The sequence below is a fragment of the Protopterus annectens genome, chromosome 10.part0, assembly GCF_019279795.1.
Source record: "Protopterus annectens isolate FY-2018-M chromosome 10.part0, PAN1.0, whole genome shotgun sequence".
Taxonomy (NCBI): domain Eukaryota; kingdom Metazoa; phylum Chordata; order Ceratodontiformes; family Protopteridae; genus Protopterus; species Protopterus annectens.
The window spans coordinates 1,638,491,978-1,638,519,907 of record NC_056744.1 but is presented as its reverse complement, the minus strand read 5'-3'; the positions used below and the strand labels follow the sequence as shown (position 1 = coordinate 1,638,519,907).

Genomic DNA, 27,930 nt, shown 5'->3' with positions numbered 1-27,930 from the left:
TATATATATATATATATATATATATATATATATATATATATATATATATATAAAATATATATATATATATATATATACACACACATATATATCTAGTTATAACTTTATAATGAACAATTGTCATTGAGTTTGATCAAAGCACAAAAATCAAACAAACTCATTGGCGATTACCATTAGGCACCATTAAGTTCCTTAAAAAAGTAGTTGCAAATGTAAATCGATAGGTTAAATATGAAACTACCAAATGTTAAACAAAAACTAGCTTTTACATGGGGGCTTTTAACCCCAGATCCCACAAAGTGGCAGCTCTGCGCCCACAACTACAGAAACTGCATATATTAACTCCACAGATGCATAAACGTGAACAAAGGGAAAAAGCTTTTAATCTGTATAATGGTCAATCTAATGAACTTCAGCCATTATGAAATGCATGCAGAGATAAATCACATAACACCCATATAAATATATATATATATATATATATATATATATATATATATATATATATATGTATGTATATGGGTCACTGTCAGAATGTCTAAACACGGTTTATCGATACCGTGTTTCAGCGGACACAATTTAGCGAAAGTGTATTTTATCGAAAATGCACTTTTGCTAAATGGGGAGTGGGGAATTAAAGACAGCATGCAGTTTGCATGCACCATTAGTTGTAAATCCATGTATAGTGTTGATTTGCAACTAACAAAGCTATCGCTGACATCGTGGTACAGTGGAGATAATGGAGTATTCCCTTTTCCCCACTGTAGTGCAATCTTGGAGTGAGTATAATGAAGTAGGGGGGTGTGGGGGGTGCAGGGGGGCTTGCCTCACTGCATAACACTGTTTAATGTTATTTTTTTTTTTATTTTGATTTCTTTAGTGAAAGTGCATAGTCGACTACATGTACTTTCGACAATATGCACTTTCGCTAAAGTGTATTATCGGCAACACAATTCGATAGATTGTGTTTTCGATAATACAATAGTGACCCATATATATATATATATATATATATATATATATATATATATACAGAGAAAGAGAGAGTACTACTGTTATATTAATGAATAAGGAAAATATTGAAACTGCCCTCCCCATCCTGGTAGATTTATTTCCATAAGCCAATTTTTTTGGAGAGGGCAGTGCCCTTCAAATCTCTGTATGTGGGGTGCTTTGCCCTGCACCTCCATATCAGAGTTACAGTTATCTACAGAACTGAATCAACAGTAGAAGTAAAAGGTCAACCTGATTTTCATCATTTTATTATTTTAGTTTTCATTAATACAACACAAATCTTATTTATATCACCTATAGCTCAATCTTTGTCTTTTTCTGTATATATTAGGATGTGTTTGTGTATTTGTGTGTCTGTGTACGTGTGTTTATGTATGTTTATATTTAGAATTTGTCAGGATCTGTTGTGATAACTGAAATATCTTTAAACGTAAGCTTACAGAATACATTTAAATTTGAGTAGCAAAACCAAACATATTTCCTAATCTTATGATAGAAGATATTTTATTTATCAATAAAGCAGCTCGCCTTCATATTCCGTTTATCTTTTTCTGCTTTGATTATTTGAAATTCTATTACTGTTTCTCATTCATGTTAACGGGATGATACAGTTGTGTAAATTGTTTGTTGCACAGGGCTGCACATAGGTTATGTAGCTTTTATGAATGGATTACCTCATGAGTGACCGTTCAGTCTACTTCTGAGTTAAAGTTCAATCTTTTCAAGTAGTGTTAAGTACATTTGTCATATTCTAGTACTATACTGAAGGTTGTGTTAGGATTTCTTAGTGCTATAGTTTAGCATTGTGCTTGACTTAGTTTCGGTAGTGGTTAATGACTTCAAAGCAAGGGCAGCTGCGAGAAACAACTTAATGGGTAGAGATTATTGGAATGGGGTTGGGCTATTTACAGCAAAACAAGCTGAACACTGGTAACCAACACTGAAACAACTACTGCAGAGCAAACAGGGTGCAACCGCAATTGTCTACTTTATTAGACAAGGATTAAGCACTTGTGATTCTGATGAAGTTTTGTTACATTCTTTACGAAAGCACTTAATCCTTGTCTAATAAAGTGGGCAATTGTGGTTGCACCCTGTTTGCTTTGCAGTAGCTATTTTACAGCAAGGCAAAGACTATTTCTCTGTTTTCAAACAACAGGTGGGGCCAGTTAATTTTGTCCACAGACTTAGTACTGATGCGTTGCAGCCACTTTATTGACTATATACATCTCAGATACCTGACTGCAAAACACAGGGCCAGCTTTGGGTGAAATGTAGCCTTAGACAAAGGGATTCCATGGCACCTCCCCTACTGTATACTGGCCCTTCCATGAGCTGTTCAGTACCCCTCCCTGTCTCCCCATCCTGGTTTCCCATATCCAGACAGATTGCTTCTTTATTGTTTTTCACACCTTGTCTTACTCTTCAGCTTTTTCCTGCCATCTTTTCAGCAAACCAAAACTGGAAAATAGTGTACTGTAATACCTTTGATAGAAGTTACTAAATTAAACTAAGCATCACCAGGCCACTAGGCTATACGAAGATTTATCATTCTAGATTGTCCAAGATGTTTTTGGAGCTTTTTCAGAACATTTTCATCCAGTGATGGCCTAAATAAAAGTCCCAAATAAGGACAAAAATTTGGCCTTGCTTTTTTTCTTTCAAGTGAGAAATTATTTGCATCCAAAGCTTAACATTCAAAGCTAACAAAACAGTGGTTCTCAATAAACTGAGAAATAAATGATTATGAAGCTATATAAGTTGTGTCTGGGAATAGTGCCTGCCTCTCCACCTTCCCAAAAGGTGATTACTTCTGTATACCACTCTCATGAGAGACTGGGATGAAAGTGAAAGAAGAAATAGTTGCTGCAACAGTAAAGTGAAAGACAAAAATGACCACAAGCATGTATATTTCAAGTTGTTGCTATCATGCATATACACAGTATGCTTCCTCACCCTACCCCCAAAATGGCAGCACCTTCCATTTACATCTCTAATAGTAGATTGGAATGAAATTAAAGGAACAAATGGTCACAGTAACATATGTCAGCTTGTTGCTGTCATTTATATATTCACACAAAGCATGCCACCTTGCCTCACACACAAAAGATGGCCTTTGTCATGCATTTTTGATGCATGATTATGAGCAAAGTGAAAAAAGAATTGAGCACAGTAATGTATTCCAACTTGTTGCTCTCTAAACAAACTGTTGAGACCTCCTGTGCATCCTCTGTGGTCTGAGTGTGACTTAAGTTAAAGAAATAATGACTGTACTGTCACCAGCCCCTACAAAAACTATCATGATATTGGTGCACATGTCTGAGTAAGAATAACTTTATATTAGGTGGGGCCAAGGGCAAAAAGTAAAGGATGGAGCCCTAGCTAAGCCTGTGTCAAAATCCACTTATACAGCCAAGGGTCTGGAGGAAATATCAATGCTCATGGGAAAAATACAAAGAGACAGGAAAGACAGGCAGACACTACATAGAAGGAATCACAGCCAAAGGCTCAGGAAGATAACCAAGTACACTTAGATGGCAATTCTACTCATTGCACCACAGTCCCAGCGTTGGTGTCATACATATTGTAACCAAACTACCACAGATAGCTACTTATTGTGTACATTGGTAATATGAATGTAAGCGAAAGTGAAAGAAATTATAGCCAACTTGTTACTTTTAGATACATTGCATCATCTTCTCAAGCATACATTTTCACCCACAAACAGCTCATGTAGTAATCAGTCATAGACACTTTTTTGACTGTACATTCCTCAGATGTCATTTATGTTAAGAAATAACCAAAGTATTCCAGATGGCTTCACACAAATGCACACTAGAACTGCAAAGCCAGAATAATGACTGTAAAACTTGAGCAAATGCCTGCAGGGTCCGTCATTTCCATTCACTACAATTTCTGAATCCAGCAATTAAATATACTTTGTTGACTACAAACAATTTGGATCTAGATAGTGTATGATAATAGCCAGAATAGTATATTTTAACATTGCTTCACAAAATATACTGTTAAGTTTAAATTTCTATTCTGGGCCTGTTTTGCCAGCACTGTCTTTATCCAACTGACTAGCTGCAATGTGTTTTTTATTTTAGTTTTACTTTAATTTGTTTATTTTAATTACAGTCACTTCTGAAGGGTTGTTTTATGGAGGTATAGTGCTTTGTGTGGCTTGAGTATATATTTTTGTGTAGGGCAGTGCATACATTTTTTTTTATCTCTTGAGGTTCGAATGAGGCTGAGTGGCAGTCAAGTGTTATACCTGTAGAATGGATGACGATTTGCATAAAGTAAGCATAATACTTTTCTGATTCACAAGGAGTGGTGACAAAAATTAACTATGTTGCATACATTTATAATACCTTTTATCAGCGCCCACTGGTTGATATCTATCTATCTAACAAACAACAGCAACAGATACAGACGCGCATACACATGTATATATATATATATATATGTATATATGTATATATGTGTGTGTGTGTATATATATATATATATATATATATATATATATATATATAAACATATATATATATATATATATATATATATATATATATGTATCATACATATACACACAGGTAGATAGCTAGATATGGTTATAAATGAAAAATAAACTTGTGAATTCACATAAAACTGCAAACTTACTACAAAATGCTGAGCCAGTCCAAGCAGTCACCCAAAGACTAACCAGAAATCAGACCGAAGTTCAAAAAATTTTATTAAGCACTAAACACGCTTTTTGTTATTTTAAAGAAAATAACTTCTTCAAATAAAAGCCATTTTGGAAAATGGAGTTTAAATTCCCGTGTTCCCAATCACATGACTTCAGCCAAGCATATCTATGGTTGTTCAAACAGTGCTTAGAATAATAACCCCACCCCTACTATGTTTCATTACAAAATTCATATAGGTGTTACAAAGTTAACATATATATATATATATATATATGGTTTAAAAAAAGAAAACTAAAGCCTAAAATGAAAAAAAAAATCCTGAAAAATAAAAAAAAAAAAAAAAAAAAAAAAAAAAAAAAAAAATCCTGAAAAAATCCTGAAAAAACAAAACACTGAAAACAGTGTCAGGACATCTTTGTTATTTCAGTGGTGTTGGTGTGTTATCATTGGTGTGTTAGGGGGTGTGTGTGTGGGTTGGTTTGTTAGGGTTAGGCAGGGTTATTAGAGTGAAGTTAGGGCGCAGGTTACAGGTTAGGATAGTGACAAATAGTTAGGTTAGGGAGTGAAGGAAGAAGTTAGTGGTGGGGTTAGGGGTGGCGGCGCCGGTCGATAGGGTTGGGGATAGGGTTAGGTTAGTAGGGTTGGGGTCATGGTAGATATTATAGTGTCTTTATAGTGAAATATATTTATTTTTTTTGTTTTTTGGATTTTGAGTTTCAGGATTTTTTTTTTTTTTCGTTTTTGAATTTTCTTTTTTTAGTTTTTTTTTTGATTTTGATTTTCAGCTTATAGTGTTTCAGGCTTCTGATAGGGAACTATATATATATATATATATATATATATATATATATATATATATATATATATATAAAATAGCCCCCTTGTTTATTTAAAAAAAGGTTTTTTATATATATATGTATTGTTTGGTCTAAAAACATCATGAATAAATATAACATTTAAACATATAAAAAGGCAATTTGTTCTTTCAGACACCATCACTAAAATTAAAAGCTAAAGGGAATATATATATATATATATATGTGTAAATGTATATAATAGATATAGATATAGATATGAATAAATACATACATATGACAAAGTCTACCTACTTAAGCTTCGTAATTTTAAAATACACATTATAGAGTTTAATTCATTTATAAATGAATGGTGTCTGAAAGAACAAATTGCCTTTTTATATGTTTAAATGTTATATTTATTCATGATGTTTTTAGACCAAACAATATATATATATATATATATATATATATATATATATATATATATATATATATATATATATATATAAAAAACTTTTTTAAATAAACAAGGGGGCTATTTTTTATATATATATGTTAACTTTGTAACACTTATATGAATTTTGTAATGAAACACAGTAGGGGTGGGTTTATGATTCTAAGCACTGTTTGAACAACCATAGATACATAGATATGCTTGGGTGAAGTCATGTGATTGGCAAGAGGGGAATTTAAACTCCGTTTTCCAAAATGGCTTTTATCTGAAGAAGTTGTTTTCTTTAAAATAACTAAAAGCGTGTTTGGTGCTTAATAAAACATTTTGAACTTTGGTCTGATTTCTGGTTAGTCTTTGGGTGACTGCTTGGACTGGTTCAGCATTTCGTAGTAGATATAGTTATAGATAGATAGATAGATATGGATAGTTATGTGCATATGATTGCATTTGTTTCATCGAGGCTGCTGTTGACAAAGGTAAGTTTTACAGCACTTTGTTGAACTGTTTGTTCAAATGTTGCTTTGTCGGTTCTAGGTTTAGCAGAGTAAGGGAATAGCAGTGTGTCATTCAGTCACATTGCTAACTTGCAGTTAGGGTTAGGGAGTGGGAGGCGAATTTATGTTTAAAGAGCAGGAAGACATCTGAGGGTTAGAGAGCAAGAAGAGAGTATTACGGTTAAACAATAATCAGGGGATTTAGGTCTATGGAGTTGGAGGAGGTTTTTAGAGTTAGTAAGTGGATCAATTAGATGAGCTAGAGGGTAGACATGGGTTATGGAGTGACTGGGGAATTTAAGTTTAGAAAGTGGGACAGGAGATTTTAGTTTTAGGAAGTGATGAGGGAAGGTAAGTTTAGAGAGTGGGAAAATAGTTTTAGGGCCATTCTGAGGTTCTGGGGGGCTATATAATGTAGTAGGATCCAGTTCATGGTATTAACACAAGCTGGGAGAATCAGTGAGACTGGAGATAAGGCAGATGCTCATTTACATTGAAGAATGGATTTTAGTTTTTATAGGATCACAGGACGTTACTAGGCTATTGGCCTTGAGGCCCTTACAAGCCTACCCAAGAATTTAGCCCATGTTCCAACAAGTCAGTACCCTATGCCACTGTCCAGCAGGGTCACAAGTGGAATCCCAGGGGTATATTTTCTGTTCCCCATCCAGTTATCCAGGTTGCACTTAAAAAGGGTTAATGAGGTACTCTGCTTTACATGGAAAGGGAGTCTATTCCACAAAATGGGGAGTCTCTGGGACACAAATCTGTCCCGCCAACAAGTCCTATTGATATCTCAGACCAAGTTGAGGTCGTGAATGCAGGTTACTCGAGTGGAACTTGATATACAGTAGTCCCATCAGGGTGGGGTCTGAGATTGCTTTGAATGCCAGACAGAGGTCACCTCTGACTGAGGAGTCTGTAGGAGACTTGAGTAGAGGGACAAGGCTTTAGCTTGTCAGTGTAGGGTAGATATTTGAGGCCCTGGATTCTCTGGGTGGAAACCTCTGTGGTCTCTCCAGCTGATGCATGTACATTTGTGAGGTACATGACAAAAGGGACGCTGTACTCAATAATGGGTCTTATAAGGGAAGAATACATGGATGCTATGACCACCTTGTTCCTGGATGAGGTTGGGATACACATAAATGATCATCACTGTTGGTGTTTCTTGTTTTAAATGATTAATATCCCCTCCACACACACACACACACACACACACACACACACACACACACACACACACACACACACACACACACACACACACACACACACACACACACACACACACACGTTTAGGTACCCTATTATAGAAAGACTGGAGCCCTGTTTACCATTGCATGTTGTCTTCCTATTGCTGCTGGGACTGTTGGACTGGCTTGCCAGTTATATTTTAGTAGATGGATTGTTTTATACAAGTGCATGGATATTTTGGCATTTACTATTTGTGGTTAGTGTTGTGTTGCTTTGGTTTTGGAAAGTTTTACTTTTTATGGTGATTTCTATATACACACATTTTGGTCAAGGCTGTTCATTTATCAGTCATTACACTGTAATAATGAGCTTGTGGCAGAAATTTCCTTTGCTGTTGTCACATGGTCATTAAAGGCACGGACGATGTATCATGGTTGTTACATTGCTGTAGATCATATGTCTGATGGCTACAGTTTCACTTTACACTAAAGATGAATTTTTGCAGCTGATTTTGTGCATGTGTGCATGTGTGTGTGCGCGCGTGTGTGTGTGCGTGCGTGCGTGCGTGTGTGTGTGTGTGTGTGTGTGTGTGTGTGTGTGTGTGTGTGTGTGTGTGTGTGTGTGTCTGCCTGTCAGACCAATCTGTGCTGACCTGTGTTTTCACCTTATTAAGTCCCTCAGTTTGTTGGTTTGTTTGTTATCTTTCCTCGCTGTCACCAAAATTAATATTTATTTATTCTTTTTTGACATTTGTTGACCAGAACGTCTGACTGAGCTTGTGCCCTTTTTCAGCAGTGGCCCGGGGAGAAAAGTTCCACAAAGTATTACATACACCATAAAAATGTTCACAAACAATACAGTATGCATGAGGTAATATAAACATGCATTACAATGCTTGGATTCACAATTGTAACATGAGAGTTTAAAGGTGTTATTTACAAAAAAGGCAATAAAACCAAATGTTAAAGTCTGTCATATATCTCATAGGTTCATAGGTAGGTACTAGGCTATTGGCCCTAGGGCCTATATAAGCCTAGCTAAACGGTACCCTGGCTTTTGCCAACCAAGAAAATTATTTTCCTGTGCCCCTGTCAAGCAGAGCCACAGAAGTGATCCCCAGGGTGAATTTCCTATCTCCCATCCAATCATCAAGATTTTTCTTGAAGAGTGCTAATGAGGAGCTTTGTTTGATATAGATAGGTAGTTTGTTGCAGAGTATGGGAAGTCTCTGGGACAGGAATCTATCCCTCCAGGATGTTCTGTTTATTGTGGTGACAAGGTTTAGGTCCCTAGAGCATGTAGCTCGGAGGGATTGGGATTTCTTTAAGTGGAGCATGTCCAACAGCTCTGGGTTTGACATAGCTTTGTATGTTAGGGAGCGATCACCTCTGAGTAGGCGATATGTGACAGAGTAAAGCTGGAGTTTTTTTGAGACGGTCTGCATAGGGTATCTGTTTGAGGCCGGTAATCCTCTTTGTGAGGTATTTCTGCGGCCTTTCCAGGTGTTGTAGATGTCTTGTGAAGTACATACCAACAGGGGCATTGTACTCTATAATGGGTCTAATGAGCAATGAGTAGACGGGAACAATGACCTTTTTTTCCTGGATGAGAAACCTTTTGTGATGAGGTGTGCCACATAGAAGGATTTCCTGACTACTGTGGCAATGTGATTTTCAAAGGAGAGACTACTGTCCACCTGTGTCCCAAGGTCTGTTATCACACTTTCAGTGTTAAGTAGACTACTGCCTATGTGGTAGCTCATGGGTACAATGTTTTTACCAAAAGGGATGACAATACACTTTTTGGCATTGAGCTTGAGGCCATGGCTTTGACACCAGGCATCTGTCTCAGTGAGGCTCTTTTGTAGGATGTCCACATCATTAGGAGTTTTGATATGGCACCTACTTTGCAGTCATCTGTGAACTTTGTTAGCCAAAGACCTTCTGTGTTAGCCTGTACTTCAGAGAAGTAGATACCAAACAGGACAGGACCTAGGACTGAACCCTGTTGTACTCCACTTGTTACTGGTCTGAAGTTGGATTTAGAGTATGCTACTTTCACAGTGTGGGTTCTGTCAGTGAGCCAGTTGGCAACCCATCCTTTGACATAGGGATTTATACCTAGTTTAGTGAGTTTATCTATAATTACAGAGTGGCGGATGGTGTCTAAAGCCTTGGTGAGCTCTAGATAGGCTGTGAGGACCACCTTAACTTCATCTACGGCTTTGGTGACCACTTCAAAGATGTCTATCAGGTTTAGGAGATATGATCTGCCTTTTACAAACCTGAACTGGGCAGGGTCCAGAGTTTGAAGATTACCAATGTCATTGTTTATAAGATCCATGATGATAATTTCCATAGCCTTGCAGACCAGGCTCATCAGGTTAATGGGACAGTAGTTACCGGGGTCCTTTGTGGCTCCTCCTTTGTGGAGTGGGATAACCATTGCTGTGCACCATTCATTGGGCACAAAGCCTGAGATGAGGCTATGATTGAACATGGTACTTAGGTGGGGTGCCCGTTCATTCTGTAGTTCATGTAGAACACAGCCTGGGATGTTGTCAGGTCCCATGGATGCTGTGTTCTTGGTTTTGGAGAGTGTGTTTTTTACCTATGCAGCCGTGATTACAGGAACTTTTCATTCTTCCAGTATAGAGATGACCCCTTTATGGGGTGAGAGAGGGGTATAGTTAGCACTGAACCTATCTGCCAGGATGTTGGCAATATCAGTTGGTTCTGTATATTTAGTGCCATTGTGCTGTAACTCAGAGCAGATCTGAGTGTCGCCATTGAGATTCTTGACATAGCTATATAATGCTTTGTGGTTGTCTTTAGAATCAGTGTTGATTTTGTTTTCATAACTAGCTTTGGAGGATTTTATGAGGGATCTCAGCTTCTTACTGAAGCTGACCATGCAGTTCCTCCAATCATGGGATTTTACTCCTTTTTGCAACAGTTTCTTTTTTCTATTGTAGAGTTTGTTTATGGCAGGGGACCACCAGATTGGCTTCCTTTTTTTTGGAGGATAGCATCTTGGTTCTGTTAGGGATTGCATGATCCATGCACTCGTGGAGTGCTTATAAAGTGCATTTGTATAGGATTCAGCAGTCGTACCTCTATTGTCCGTCAGCATGGGTGTCATGAAGTTTGCCACTTCTGTCTTAAGAAGTGTGAAGTTGGCTTTGGAGAAATTTTTTACAGTGGTTTCCCTAATCGAGAGTGGGGGTGGGATGTGGATATCTAGGGTGATTAACTTGTGGTCAGATCTGACCAATGAGGATTTCACCTCTGGTGTGGAACACCGGTTGCCCATGTTGGTAATGACCAGGTCTAGGATATTGCTGCCCCTGGTGGGAGTGTGGATAAATTGATCCAAGGCGTTGGAATTTATGAATTCCAGAAAATGTGGGGCACAAGAGTTGGTACATAAGTAGTTTTCCCAGTTAATGGTGGGGTAGTTGAAATCACTCATTATTAGGGTGTTAGGTCATACCCTAATATTTTCCAGTGTATCAAGAAATGAGAAGTGGGAATCCTGGGGCATGGTGGGGGATCTGTAGCAAGCTACAATTTGGATTGTGGTCTTGCCCAGAGTTAGTTGCACTTGGATAATCCCGGATGCATTATGCTGAACAACTAGCATGGAGGTATGGATATCTTTAATGAATATGGACACGCCTCTGCCTTTAGTGTTTTGGTCTAGGTTAGGTGGCCGAAAGGTGTGGTATGAATTATAGCCTGGTAATGCAGGGGTGCTCTCCGGTGCCTTGAACCAGGTCTCTGTTACTGCACAGATGTAGCTTGCTACAGATCCCCACCATGCCCCAGGATTCCCACTCCTCTTTTCTTGCTATACTGGAAAATATTAGGGTTCAACCAAACTCCCTAATAATGGGCGATTTCAACTACCCTATAATTAACTGGGAAAACTACTCATGTACCAACTGCTTCGCTCAATGCTTTCTGGAATTCATAAATTCCAATGCCCTGGATCAACTTATCCACACCCCCCCACGAGAGGCAACAATATTTTAGACCTAGTCATTACCAACATGAGTGACCAGTGCTCCACATCTGAAGTCAACTCCTGGTTGGTCAGATCCAACCATATGCTAATCACACTAGATAGCCACAGCCCGCCCCCACCCACCATTAAGGAAACCATGGTAAAAAGTTTCTCCAAAGCCAACTTTATGCGTCTTAAGACAGAAGTGGCGAACTTTATGACACCCATGCAGATGGACAATACAGTTACGACTGCTGAAACCTACACAAATGCACTCTATAAGCACTTGCACGAGTGCATGGATCGTGCAATCCCTAACAGAACCAAGATGCTATCCTCCAAAAAAAGGAAGCCAATTTGGTGGTCCCCTGCCATAAACAAACTCTACAACAGAAGGAAAAAACTGTTGCAAAAGAGAGCAAAATCCCATGAGTGGAGGAGCTCCCTGGTGAGCCTCAGTAAGAAGCTGAGATCCCTTATAAGATCCTCCAAAGATAGATACAAAAACAAAATCGCCACTGATTCTAAGGGCAGTCACAAAGCATTCTATAGCTATGTCAAGAATCTCACAACGGCTGGCAAGCCAATCACAGCAAGCCATCATTTGTCTGAGGCAGGTCAGGTCAGCCTCAGGTTTTAGTGGGGGGAGGGGGAGCTGGAGAACAGGTATGGTCTGGATAGGTAGGAGGGCTGAGGTGGACTGGGCTGCCCAGGGGAAAGGTTGAAAAAGCTGGGAACAAACCAAATCAGTCTTTTCAACCTCTACCTTGGCAGCTTGCCCCATCCTACCCACCCCCTCGTAAGAGCATGGGTGTACTTGTCAGTTAGTTTAGGACCAGGTTAGGTACTTAGGGAACCCGGTGACCTACAAAGGTGATCGCACTAGGGGTCGTGAAGGAATTTCCTGTTTTTGCCCAATGGGTTTTTCAGGTTTTTGCCTTGTCCTCCAGGTAAGATAGACAGATTAGACTAGATTGTCGCAGTCATGTAAGCGGAAGACAGGAAAGGTAAGGGAGGCCAAGGTAAGTGGCGGGTCACAGGACTCTTCAGCTGGACCTTCCACAGGCCAGACAGCTCCAAGGGATTGTTGCCAGAGGAGTTACCAGCCCAACGATGGCTTCTTGGCAGATTGTAAGGCAGCCCAAAGGAATTGTGATGAATTGTGAAATGAAAAAGCTGTTATGATGTGGGTATGTTGAATCAGAAGGGCCGGATATCTACATGCTGTCTGTTGATTTAGGGGAATGCTATGAAAGAAATAAAATGGCCTCCCTGACATTCCTGCCTTGTGCACATCTCATAATAATTGGCTTCTATTTGAGTAAATGTCAATAAATACATGGCTGCAGCCATTTAATCCATCTGAGGTCTCTGTGTTTTTTATTGAATATGCAGCAGAATATATGTGTGTAAATGAGAGGGAGGGTAGAGGAATGGTGAGGATGCAGGGAGTAGAGTTGGTAAAAGTGGACAAGTTTAAGTACTTGGGATCAACAGTTCAGAGTAATGGTGAATGTGGAAGAGAGGTGAAGAAGAGAGTACAGGCAGGGTGGAATGGGTGGAGAAGAGTGTCAGGAGTGATTTGTTACAGATGGGTACCAGTAAGAGTGAAAGGGAAGGTCTACAAGAGGGTAGTGAGACCAGCTATGTTATATGGGTTGGAGACAGTGGCATTGACAAAAAGGCAGGAGTCAGAGCTGGATGTGGCAGAGTTAAAGATGTTAAGATTTGCACTGGGTGTGACTAGGATGGACAGGATTAGGAATCAGTATATTAGAGGGTCAACTCATGTTGGACAGTTTGGAGACAAAGCAAGAGAGACGAGATTACACTGGTTTGGACATGGGCTGAGGAGGGATGCTGGGTATATTGGGAAAAGGATGCTAAGGATGGAGCTGCCAGGTAAGAGGAAAAGAGGAAGGCCTAAGATAAGGTTTATGGATGTGGTGAGAGAGGACATGCAGGTGGTTGGTGTGACAGAGCAAGATGCAGAGGACAGGAAGAAATGGAAACAGATGATCCGCTGTGGCAACCTCTAACGGGAAAAGCCAAAAGATGATGATAATAATGATGATGATGATGCAGCTTGTGGCAACCCTGACTTATAAAGCATGCAACCTCGATACATTTATTGTCAACGGTACCAGGAAATTATAATGTTCTGAGCTGGTTTTGGATATGGGTCAAAGGTTGATATGGATCATTAAATGAAGTATGAACACTATGTTAAATGTTTTATGTGAAACAACATCTAAAAGATCATTCTGTTGGCATCAATGGCAAGGTAAGATATTGGTTCACTAAATTTTATTAAAAGCAGGTAGAGCTGTACCAATCTCAGACAAATGGCAACACCAAGATCTGCTCTGAGTTACAGCACAATGGCACAAAAATTACAGAACCAACAGATATTGCCAACATCCTGGCAAATAGGTTCAGTGCTAACTTTACCCCCCTCTCACCCCCTAAAGGGCCCATATCTATACAGGAAAAATGCAGAGTCCCTGTAATCACATCTATGTAGGTAAAAGCCGCACTCTCTAAAATCAAAAACACAGCATCCATGGGACCGGACAATATCCCAGGCTGGGTTTTACACGAACTTCAGAATTAACTGGCTCCCCATCTAAGCATCATATTCAATCATTGTCTCATGTCAGGCTTTGTGCCCTCTGAATGGCACACAGCAACAGTTATCCCACTCCACAAAGGGGGAGCCACCATTGATCCTGGGAACTAGCACCCTATTAGCCTGATGAGCCTGGTCTGCAAGGCCATGGAACCTATTATCATGGAACTCATAAACAAAGTCATTGTTAACCTCCAAACTCTGGACCCCACCCAATTTGGGTTTGTGAAAGGCAGATCATGCCTTCTGAACTTGATCGACTTCTTTGAGGCAGTTACCAAAGCCGTAGACGAGGGTAAGGTGGTTCACACAGCCTATCTTGACCTCGCCAAGGCTTTCAACACCATCCCCCATTCTGGAATTATAGCTACACTCAGTAACTAGGTATAAATCCCTACATCACAAGATGGGTTGCCAACTGGCTCACTGACAGAACACACACTGTAAAAGTTGCAGACTCCAAATCTTACTTTGAACCAGTGACAAGTGGAGTACCACAGGGTTCAGTCCTGAGACCTCTCCTGTCTGGTAACTACTTCTCTGAAGTACAGGCTAACACAGAAGGCCTCTGGCTAATGAAGTTCGCAGATGACTGCAAACTAGGAGCCATAGTTGAGTGCCCAAATGATGTGGACATCTTACAGAAGGGCCTCACTGAGACAGATGCCTGGTGTCAGAGGAATGGCCTCAAACTCAATGCCAAAAAGTGCATTGTCATCCCCTTTGATAAAAACTCTATACCCATGATCTACCACATCAATGGCAGTCTACTTAATGCCAAATGTGTGATAAGAGACCTTGGGACCCAGGTGGACAGTAATCTCTCCTTTGATAATCACATCGCCACAGTAGTCAGGAAATCCTTCTATGTGACACACCTCATCACAAAAGGGTTCTCATCCAGGAAAAAAGAGGTCATTGTTCCCCTCTACTCATCGCTCATTAGACCCATTATAGAGTACAACACCCCTTTTGGAATGTACCTCACAAGACATCTGCAGCAGCTGGAAAGGCCAAAGACGTACCTCACAAAGAGGATTACTGGCCTCAAACAGATGCCCTACACTGACTATCTCAAAAAACTCCAGCTTTACTCTGTAGCATATTACCTACTCCGAGGAGATCTCTGCCTAACATATAAAGCTATGTTAAACCCAGAGCTGTTAGACATTATACACCTAAAGAAATCCCAAGCCCTCCTAGCTGCATGCTCTAGGGACCTAAACCTTGTCACCACAATAAACAGGACATGCTGGAGGGATAGATTCCTTTCCCAGAGACTTCCTATACTCTGGAACAAGCTATTCATCTATGTCAAGCAAAGTTCCTGATTAGTACCCTTCAAGAAAAATCTTGATGAGTGGATGGGAAATAGGAAATATACCCCGGGGATCACTTCTGTGGCTCTGCTCGACAGGGGCACAGAAAATTAACTTTCTTGGGTGGCGTAAGCCAGGGAACCTTGTTGGCTAGGCTTACCTAGACCCTTGGGCCGATAGCCTAGTACCTACTTATGAACCTATAAAGGTAGCTTATTCCAGTGGATAGAGGGAAGAGAACTGTAGAGTTGTAATATGAAAATATGTCATGTGAGGGTTGTATTTTTTTTGTCTTCTGAAGAGAAATGCACTGGGAGATGAACTTAAGGTTGTTATTGCAGTCTTGTATATCAGAAGCAATGTGGGACACTATACATTGTAAGCATTTTTAAATCATAGATTAGATATAGTACTCCACTGTGGCATTGTAGCATGATGTGTTTACTTATAGTTATGTCCAAATCAAGAAGCAAAAGTGTCACCCATGGGATATATGCAAATGACCCTTTAAAAATATGTGTTTCAGCTATCTGGTTTCTGAATGTCCATTTCAGCAAATAATACGCATTAATAACATAAAATTTATTTGTTGGTCATTTTAGCATGTTTGGGTTTATTTATTTATTTATTTTTTGAAAGTTGCTTAGATTATAAGCATACCAAAAAAGTTGAATATTATTTTCAACTCTAAAAGAGCTTCCCAGGCATCTTTTTTTAAACTTAGTGGGCTATAGAAATATTGTCCTGAGTAATTAAAAACATCACCTCAGAAGCTAAGTTTATGAAGGAAAATAATCTGCATTATTAAGGAAATAGCAGTGTGCTATCAAAATCAGCTTAAAATCATCACTGATTCTAATTTTAACAGCTCTATTGTACATTGCCATTGAGAGAAAAGGATGCAGGAGGTAAAATGTTTCAGAATTATAATATAATGTATTCAGTGGTGATGATTCTGAAGCAATAATTGCAATTTAGCTAGATTTTACCTTCACTTGGGATCATGAATAATATAAATCAGTATATCTGCTGCTAATGGTATACCTGTTTATTTCTTTCCAACATTAAAAAAACAGGACTGGTATGAACTGTGTCATATGTGCACTGAAGCCTATGTGTACCCAAACAGTAAGCAAATGTTAGGTGCATCACAGCTTTTATTCCAAGTGTGTGATATCCATTGCAAGGGCAAATGTTGGGTTGTACAAACACACAATAGAAGAAGTTGAAACAGTTCCTGCAGACCAACAGAGCTCCTGCTCTTTGACTGGCTAGTTACATATATGTGAATATCTGTTTAGATGAACTAGTGGGAGGTTTCTTATGCTCTCAAGGTAGATCTCCAACTCTGTGACTGCCATGTTGGGCATATGTGAAATCAAACTTTGCAAGTGGTAAGCCTAGTGTAATTTTTTTTCTGAGCTGTCAGATTATGTTTACATAATATTCTCATGCTTGGTTTTATGTCTATGCATAATCCTTTAACAAAACCTGACTTTTGCTTCCAATGAAAAGTGTTTTTCTACTTGAAGATAATCAATGTATATTTTACTTACTTATTATAACAGTGGGCAGCTGTGATTACCCAGTTTGATGAAATGAGGGCACCTCCACATATAAAATAAGAATTCCTTAATATGCCAACTTGCCAAGGCCAGGAGCCATCTTGTGAATCAGCCCCACCCACAATCCGGCTGTTGTACACTGGTTTTCCACATGCTGCAAAACAAAGAATGAAATATTATGTATAACTAAGTCTTAAAATGAAAACAGATGCTTCAAATTAAATGACACATGTAACTAATGTGCTATATTTATGTACTATAACTGACCACTGTATTAATATATTCCTAAGCTGATCAACTGGCTAGTCAAATTTATTATAATCCATGCTGGCCCATGGTGAGCAGCAGCATCATATAATATAAAGTTATAGCATTACCATAATGTGCTTTACCTTTTGGCTTGTCCTGGTAAGTATGCAATGCTGCCCTTAGCACCTGGGCTTTGAACACTTTGCATTAGTTTAAAAAGTGGATGGATCTTGTACACCCCTTTAATTAATAAAGACTCTGGTACACTTCTGGTACGTTTAACAAAGTACTAAAGCACATATGTTGTAGTTAAATGCATCCATATAGGCTTCCTCCAACCCTTTAACAAATATGATACTACTCCATCCTTCATCCATAGACCCCCTTCATCTTATGCTCATGCAACATAACATAGGAAAGTCATGTGATCCTTGATGCCCAATAGGAATCCTTTACTATTACCCTGGAACAATATCCTTTTTTTAACATTGCAAGAGGTTATATTCAGAGTTTAGATTGATACATTAAATAAGTTATGATATTAGGACAATAAAATGACAGAAAATTAAGAGCATGGTCTGTCGAGCAAAGAGTATTATGTATAAGTGTGTAGAAATCCTAACTTCATATACAAATTCCTTATTCCTATGATAAGCAAATTTACCATGCAAAATTCACATGGAAATGTTTTGTAATCACTTCATTTTGAATATCATAAACTATTCCAGCCTACATAAACTGCACAATAATTTTCATAAACCTAAAGAAATATAGAATATTATACGTTGATAGGAATAAAATAAATAAATGGGTTATGAAAATATGCATATTTGGAAATTAATGTATTTTTCTTTTACATTTTTATAGGCATAATTTCTTGACACTTGTCAGAATTTTTGCACAAGAAAATTAAACATTTTACCTATACTATTACATATATGACAGTTGCATAATATCTTTTGGCAACGACTTCATAGTAGATTAAATCTCTTCCATATTGAAACTGATCATATTGATACTGATGTTTATGTAATCCTCTGTACAGTCCCTTTTGGGTTTCTGTGAACTAAACTGGATATCTGTTCTGCTCTTTAGTAAACGTACTGCTTAATAATCACCTAACTCCATGTACTCAGTACCTCCAACTTGGTGTGCTGTTCAAGTAACCCTCTAGACATCTGCTACTACCTATGTGAATGTTTCCTACTATTTTTGTGTGGTGTCCCTCTCACACTCACAAACTCCTTTGCTTCATTGTTCATGCACTGCATCACAACCACATCTTTATATGATCCATCTTTGTTTTTCCTTGCTATGGTCTCTTCTCATTATCAGAGAAGTACATCGTACTGACAGAAAACTGTTGCTAGATGTGAAATAACGTTTGCTAGTTATCAGATACTTGCAACTAATTTTTTTTTAGCAACTGCTAATGGGTTCTGCTTAAAATTTATGCAATTATTCTTTTATCAGTCTTGCTTCAATTTTATATATTTGCTTTATTTTTCTTCCTCATCTAAGTCTGTTTTTCTGGGGGTGTCCGAGGATGTACTTATACAACTTAGGTGAAATTTGGTCTTATTACTGGGGGAAATATTTTGTACGTCAGCAATTGTGACAGCATAGAAGAAACTCGTCTGTTCATCATAACTACAATAAGATCTTTATTATCTACCCAGAACTAGATCTGAAGGTATATTCCTGACACCTGATAGGATGTAGTTATCCAGGACTTTCATATACACAGCAGTAGCAGCCTCCATTTCAGACTTCAGACCTACTGTCCTTCTTCCACCTCTGTATTCACAACAGCTCAAATCTTTGTTTTAACATAACAAACTCGACGACAGCCCAATCAGATGACAATCACATGATGCTGTGGATATAGCATTCATAGCAGTGTCAGTCTGCATTCAGTGCAACTATTTTTTTTTCACTCTTTAAAAGCCTTTGACACTGTTGATGATTTTCTCTTTACTGAGCTCATATTCAGTATTGGAATTATTGTATCAGACTGGTTCCAGAGCTAGCCAGGGAACCACCACTGACAATCAGCTAAATGAGGAGAAATCAATGTCTTCAACCATCCAATGATGTTCACTGGTTCCTCATTGTCTTTGTAATGACCTGCAGTCTGATTTTTCTAAAGCAAAGATATGTCATTGTGCAAATGCGGTATGCATGTAACACAAGCAGACATAAAAGCCTACCCGATGCCCAATAGTAGTTATAAGCAGGATTTTTATCTCTGCAGTGTTGACTAGCCCCTTTCAGATGTATATTTGACTACAAACAAAAATAACTGCATGTGCTTTGCCACTAAATATAGCATTTCAACTCCTACATATTTTATTTTAGCCTAAGAGTCGACTCCATTAGACATTATATTATTATATATATTAAATGAATGCTCAGGATAATATTTGGCTTTATTAAGCATATCACTATACATATGAAATCAATATACAAAAATTCATAACATGCTGGGTACTGTTCATGGGGCCAACAATGTGTAACAACAGTTGCACATTTAACCTTTTTCACAGTAGTTATTGTCAAATTATTATTTGGACATAGTCTGTTTGCCGTTTACCAAAGTATAACAGGAACAGTTAGAAATTATATACAACAATGTGGCCATACTTGCCACAAAGTTTCCTAGCTGTATTTACCAAGTAGACATTATTTAAAGGAAAAGTCTGCCCTGAAACTCTAAACATATGTTTTTGTTCATTATATCTAATTATACCATGACCCCCCATTAATATTCCAAAACGTGCATGCTGATTGGTCAGCATGCACATTGTACATCGGAGTTATAGTAATGGAGAAAGGTCCGGTCTCCCGGACTTTTTCCATTAGTATAACTCTTTTTTTTTTTACAGCAATGGAGAACGCAAGATCTCCGTTGTTGTTTACCTCCTGTCTCGCTATGTTAAACGAGTTTAACATAGCGAGACAGCTTTTAAAAAAAGCAACGGAGCATCTCCGTTGCTTTTTTTAAAGCTGTCTTGCTATGTTAAACCCATTTAACATAGCGAGACACTTTAAAAAGCAACGCAGATCTTGCTTTCTCCGTTGCTTTTTTCAAAACTGTCTCGCTATGTTAAATGAGTTTAACATGGCGAGACAGCTTTAAAATTAGCAACGGAAATCTCCGTTGCTTATTTTAAAGCTCTATCGCTATGTTAAACCCATTTAACATAGCGAGACAGTTTGTAAAAAGCAACAGAGATCTTGCTTTCTCCGTTGCTTTTGCCAACAGCTCTGATGTATTGTGTAGGCATACGCATGCGCAGTACATCAGAACTGCCGCAGAATACCAGACAGCTGCGGAAGGGCAGCAAGGAGGCATTATACAATGCCATTATTTAAGAAAAGTAATTATTTTTTTCTTAAATAATGTCATTGTATAAGAGCAATAACCCACTTCTGGGTGTGGGTAATGCTGGATTTACCCATGGTTGGCTTTGTTTGGTCCCTCGGGCTTCACCCTCGTGACCAAACCACGCCAACCGTGGGTAAATCCAGCATTACCCACACCCAGGCGTGGGTTATTGCTATAGTATTCTAACATTCTACTGCATGCAGTATTCTGTCATATACTAATGCATCAAAATTACTCTATGGGTTTCCTATATATTTCAATTTCTTGTATCCCAAAATGTCCTTCATGGGCCCTGCCATACTGGCATGTTTCTTTTTTCAGATTCTTTATCCTTTTCCCAACATACAATGTATGTTGCTATTATAAGCCACATCCTAGATGTAGTAAGTGAAATTTTGTTTCCATTTCAGATACAGTCACAGTTGTACCAAGTGAGTTTTCTGCCTGAAGCAAAACATACCGATTTTGCACTCTGTCCCCATGCAGCCCTGAGCCTGGTCCTTACACTAAGGTCAGCCTAACTGGAACTATGCCACAGGAGTGAAGTGCCGAATAGAACTGTGACATTTTGCACTATACATTATTACAACAGAAAAGTGATACAACATTTTTAAATAATTTTCAAAAACAAATATTTGGAATTGTAGTATTTTTCTGGCTGGAACTGAAATTTTGCTTTTCATTACATAAAAAGAAACAAACACTTACATAGTGCTAGTCTGTGGCATTAAGAAGTAGTTTTTTTTTAAATATTTCAACTGTGCTCTTCTAACTGGAGTTCCAACTTAGGGACTGGCTAGAGCTGTGGCAATTTTGAAATGCAGCACACATACACACACATACGCACGCACTCCCGCACGAACGCACACATTCTGCAATGTATTTTATAACAATGGAGAATTAGACTATTAAAACAAACAGGCACATGTAGACACACAGATGCACATATTCTGCAATGTATTTTATAACAATGGAGAATTAACATGGACTATTAAAACAAATAGACACATGCAGACACACACATGCATGCATTCTGCTATGCATTTTATAACAATGGAGAATTAAAAGACTATTAAAAAAACAGGCACATGCAGGAAAATGCAGGCACACACACACACACACACACACACACACACACACACACACACATATGCTCATGCATGCATGCATGTACACACACACACACACACACACACACACACACACACACACACACACACACACACACACACACACACACACACACACACACACACACACACACACACACACACAAAGTGTGGCGCAGTGAATTATATAATAACTTTTAATCTATTGGTGGCTCAGAAGTACACTTCTGGTCACTGTCTATGTGACAGTGCTGTCTTCCAGCCTTTAAAGCTGTAAAATACTTCACTTTTCTACAGTTTTTTTCCCCCTCTTTGTAACTGTTAGTATATCAGGACCTCTAAAGCTCTGTGCACTGCAAGGAATTATGACTGAATTTCTCAAGTCATGTGTCACTCTCCTGCTTTGGACACAATAGAAGATTCTTCATGGGTTCTGTTCAAGCAGCGTTAGTTTATACAAACACATCATGATAGAAATTTAGTGACTTTAACTTAAGTAACTTATTTACAAACTGAGTACTGTAATCATACATGCTCACTCTCTGGCTGCACTCTTAAAATGGCACTGGGAATAGCACGTGCCTGGTATTTATATGTGCACGTCAGTCCTTGATATGCTTCTTAAGGACACAGCACATACACTCTGATCTACATCCTCCCTCTGTGAGAAATAGATCATGCAACATTATGAATTTATTTGGCATGCAGATATCACAGATAGCTCTTTGTCATACATTTATACAAGACTAGGTACATATATACACAGTTATGTCCATGTTGCTGTGTATTTCACACTTGGCCTGTATATTTGACCATATCATGTGACATAAAACTGGGAAATGGGTTTAGCAACTGGAGCTGTCTCTACAAAATATTCAACCTTGGAAGTATTTGGAACATCTTCAGGAATGGAATCAGAGGTTGAAACACACTCTGAGATGGGAACGTTTGGTTCGCTCTGAGATCTAGAGTCTGTATCACAGGAACAATGCTGCAGGGCTGATTCTGGTACAGGAAGAATATGTCTACAATTTGTCCTGTACTCCACACCCTCTAATTCTACAAGGCAGGATCATGGCTCAGCAGATATACCTCCAACTTGACCAATCCAGTTGAAATATTTGGTCATTTGTATTCTGAATGTCTCTCCTTCCCTCAAAGGATGAAGAAATTTGCTCAATTTATCATAACTGGACTTCTGGATAGAATGCTTCTTAAATAATTTGGCCTTGATGTTTTTTGTTCTTAGCTTTAGGCCTCAATAAACTGGAACTACTAGGTAGCATTATTCTGGTTTGCCTGAATAGAAGTCTTTGAGCAGGTGAGCCTAGAATAGCATCACTAGGTATGTTTTTGAGATTAAGTAAATTCAAAAAGATATCAGTATTGTCACGCTTTGACCTTTCAAGTAATTGCTTTGCATTCTGCACTGCACGCTCATCTAACCCATTTGACTGTGGATATTCAGGATTGCTAGTAACAACTACAAAATCCCATTCTCTTACAAATTTCTGAAACAACTGACTAGTAAATTGAGTACCATTGTCAGAAATAACTTTGTGTGAACTACCATGGACTGAGAAATGACATTTCAACTTATTAATAACAGCAGTGGATGTTAGGTTAGGTAGTAGATCAATCTCAAACCAATTTGAATAAGAGTCTCCCAATACTAAGTAGTGTTGATTGTTTCACTCAAAGATATCAGTGGCTACTCTTGACCAAGGTAGCTCAAGAACTTGACTTAGGTGAAGTGGCTCTCATTGCTAGTACTATTGCATACTGAACAAGAAGAAAGTACTTTATCAATGTCTTTCAGTAATGAAGGTCAAAATACCAATTCTCTCACTCTTCTCTTAGTGGATGCAGAACCTAGGTGACCACGATGTAAACTCTGGATATATTCTTGTTGTAAGGAAGCAGGAACAACAATTTTAAGACCTTTGAAAATAATGAAACCAGAATTCTGATGAAGTCCCTGGCTCGACAGGGACAGAAGTGCTCAATTAATTTATTAAAGTGTCGATTGTAATCCTGGTTACCCTCCATTTGGGTGTAGTTTCATTCGGTATTGATTTCAGTGGTTTTATCCTATAGACTGCACCCTTGCTGTACCTTTTCTTTTTTGGTTACTTTTGAAAATAATGCATCTTCCATCACCATTTCATCTCTGTAAGAAAAACTGTTTTGCACTTCAGATGGTACACTAGATTGCTTTGATGGCCATCCAACATTAATGTAGTGATTGAGCTTTTGCAAAATTGGATCAGTCTTAGTGTGATTTCTTAAATCATCAAGCCTAGTGGTAAAAAGTATGCATTGCCATCATGTTAAAGTCAAAATTCTCTTCTTTAAGCTGCTCCATCATATTTCTTGGTGATCTGAATAAGGTATCAGCCAGACAGAGCAGTTTGCCTTTTGTATAGACCATTATAAAGTTGTACTTTTGCAATTTGAGCATCATTCTTTGTAATCTCTCTGGAGCTGAATGCATAGGCTTCTTTAGAATAGTAACTACAGGTTAGTGGTCAATTTAAATCTGAGTAGCTCAACCATAAATATAATCATGAAAATTGGAACATGCAAATACTATTGCCAAAAGTTCTTTCTCAATCTGAGCATACTGCATCTCAGTTTGGCTAAGTGTTCTAGATGCATAGGCTTCTGGTCTGTCCTCTTGAAGTATAACTGCACCAAGACCAAATTTTGAAACATCACAGGAAAGAGTGACTGGTTTATTCACATCATAGTATCTTAATGTAGTTGGGGTGGCAATTTTCTGCTTAAGATCTCCAAATGCCTTCTGCTGCTGTTCTAACCATAACCATGCAACATTTCTGTGCATCAGCTCTATTAAAGATGCTGTCAACTCACTGAAGTCTGGTATAAACTTGCCTAAATAATTCACCATGCCTAAGAAATACTGTAGAACTTGAATATTGTCGGGTGCTGACATCTCAAGAATAGCTGCTTGCTTGGTTGGGTCTGGTCTCAAACCAGTACTAGTAAATAAATATGTAACTTCTGATAGTCTGAATTTGCACTTCAAAGGATTGAGCTTCAAGTTTACTTCACATGATCTGTCTAAAACTCTTTCTGTCATGCTCTGCTTCATCATTGCTTCCAACTAGTAAGTCATCTACTATTATGGCACAAGGATATTTGTTCCATTGCATGCTGATAGACTTCACTTGCAGAATTTATTCCAAATTGCATCCTTAGGAATCTGCATCTGCCAAATGGGGTAACAAAAGTGGTTAGTAATGAGGATTTGCGATCAAGCATCACTTCCCACAATGAACTTTTTGCATCCAAGACAGAAAAAACAGTAACATTCAGTATTAGGGCTGCAACCTCTTCAACTGTGTGCATTGGATGATATGGCCTCTTCAATGCTTTGTTCAAATCTCTTGGGTCAATACATATTCTGATTTCATCTGAGCCTTTTTTGTGAGCTCCTACCATAGACGACACTCATTCCGTTGGTTCTGTAACTGCACCATTTTATCCAACTGAGCCTTAACTTTATCCTGCATAGCTATTGGGAGTCTTCTTACCGGTCTGACTACTGGAGTGAAATCTTGGTCTAACGTCAAAGAATACAAAACTGGAAGTTTACCTAACTTGTTATTGAAAACATCAGCATACTCTGAGAAAGTGGCTTCAGAAAAATTGGAACTAAGAAATGCACTTATGTGATGAATTTCTTTGGTAAAAGAAAGCAGATTCATTTTCAAACTATCTTTGAGACCCAATAAAGACTGCACTGGCCTTTGGACTACATAGAATAACAAGTTGTAACAGTTCTGAGCCAAATAACATAAAAGCATCACTGAGTCTTTGGTTTGAATTTCTTCACCTCCATAAGCAACAAGTTTCACACTACTGGCCACATTGAGTTGATCATTAGTTCTCACTTTAGCAAATGTGTCTGCTGACATAACATTACATTTTGAATCAGTGTCTACTTTAAGCTCTCTGGATTTACCATTGATTTGGACTGTACAAAATATTTAATTCTTTACCAATAAATTCACTGCATCAACTCTTTCATCAAATAGTGATACACCATCTTCATAGAAAGTCAACTGCTGTGGCTCTATTTGATCAACTTGCTTTTTTGTGTGACCTTTCTTTACAACTGTGTGAGGTTTACTTGATTTGCTAAACTTTTGAAAATGCCACCTTACAATGCAGAACATGATTTTTTTCATCTGTCTTTGTTTTCTGAGCTATCTTAATGCCTAAAAATGACTCAAAGTGCTTCTTTTACAATTTTAATGTGTCTCCCACAAAATGGCTTCTGATGGGGCCTGCTTTGGTAAAGTGTTCTTGTTTTCCTGATTTCATTCTTTCATTCCAGAATACATTTCAAGTCCTGTTTACATGAGTCATGCTAGACATATGGAAGTGGTGTTGTTTTCTCATACCATTAAGATAGAATGGCATGAGTATAAAGCACTGTCATCTAACACACCTTCTGTAACAGAGCTACCTATGTTTCCTTGAGTGAACCCCATTTATGTGCCTGTCAGAGCTTGTTCTCTGCTATAAATAGCTGTTAGGTACTTTCAACAAAAGAAAGTAGGTACATAGCAGGCTTTTCTAAAGTGATTATTTTGTAGATCTAAAAGAATTGACAGACCTTCCCCCACTCTCTCATGCTGAGGTGTGGAACCTCTCGCTGTAGTAAATGATCCTTGCTGTATCATGTACAGGTGACAACTAATACTGGAAAGGATGTCAAAATAAATATGTCTGCTACTTTCCAATGCCTTCAGTGGGAAGGTTTTTCTCTCTCATGAATAATGCAGAATTAAAACATGCTTTACTTGTTCCTTAATTATTTCTGTCATGTTCACCCTCCTTTTTTTCTATTTTGCATTGATTTATACTTTGTTAACCAGGAAAGTGAACTGGTCCTAGGACCCTTTTCAGCCATGACCCAGGCTATATTGGCAAAGATAATAACAAGTAATAAATGCACTTAGCAATACAAATAAAAATACAATACTGCCATAAAGACATTTGACAAAGATTGCATGTACAAAACATAGCCAAGGTGTGACAGTGAATAAGTAAAACATTAAACAGCATATTGCACAACTCACAGTGCTGTAAGATGTCATTGCTTTCTAAATGACTAGAAATTAGCAAGAGAATGTTTTATGGCTTCACAAAAGAAAATGATGGGGATAATTATATTTGAAAAAACTTTTGTTGTCCTAAGATAGTATGAAAACATGATAAACATACACATTTTGAACAACCAGTACAGTGGAGCTTAATAACAGTATGGTAAAAAAAAATATTTGGGACATGTAAAAAATAGAAAAAGGAGGTTGATTAGGATGATGACAACTATATAATACACGCATGCATCCACATGCCCCATCTGTGTGTGTATATATTTGTGTGCATCTGTACAAGTATATATACATATACATACACACACACACCTATATATGCACTTCCATATGTCAATGCATGTGTGACTATTTACAAAATTATCTATTGCATATTACTCTCCAGATGTATTCACACAGTACTGCATCCCACATATAGTATTACACATGCTATATACATACATTTTATATATGTTATTTTTCTTTCGGCTTTTCCCTGTTAGGGGTCGCCACAGCGGAACTCCGGTCCGCTAATGATTGGCAGTCAATTTTTATAGTGCTGAGGTGCCAGCCCGATGCCCAACCTTCAACGAAGGCACGCCCATTCATGCATGTTTTTTGAATGCCACTTGACCGCGGGGAGGACATGCAAACTCCACACAGAAAGCGCTCCAGCCGAGAACTGAATGAGAGAACCTCTTGCTATGAGGAGACAATGCTACCGCTGCACCACCAAGGAATATACATTTTATATATATATATATATATATATATAATATGTATGTCTGTGTGTGTGTGTGTTTTTATGTGTATACACACATATACAGCTACATAAAATTTCTTTTTGATTTGTTTTTATTTAAAGAACATGAAGTACACAAGCAGACAT

General features: G+C 38.2%; 1 protein-coding gene across 1 annotated transcript in view; it reads right to left on the bottom strand.

The window, feature by feature from the left end:
• Positions 1 to 27,930, bottom strand: part of LOC122813829 (serine protease 27-like) — a 192,232-nt gene that overhangs the window by 108,487 nt on the left and 55,815 nt on the right. The window contains exon 3 of the mRNA XM_044086357.1: positions 17,161 to 17,323. Within this exon, the coding sequence (XP_043942292.1) occupies positions 17,161 to 17,323 (163 nt within the window). The remainder of the gene's footprint in view (positions 1 to 17,160; positions 17,324 to 27,930) is intronic.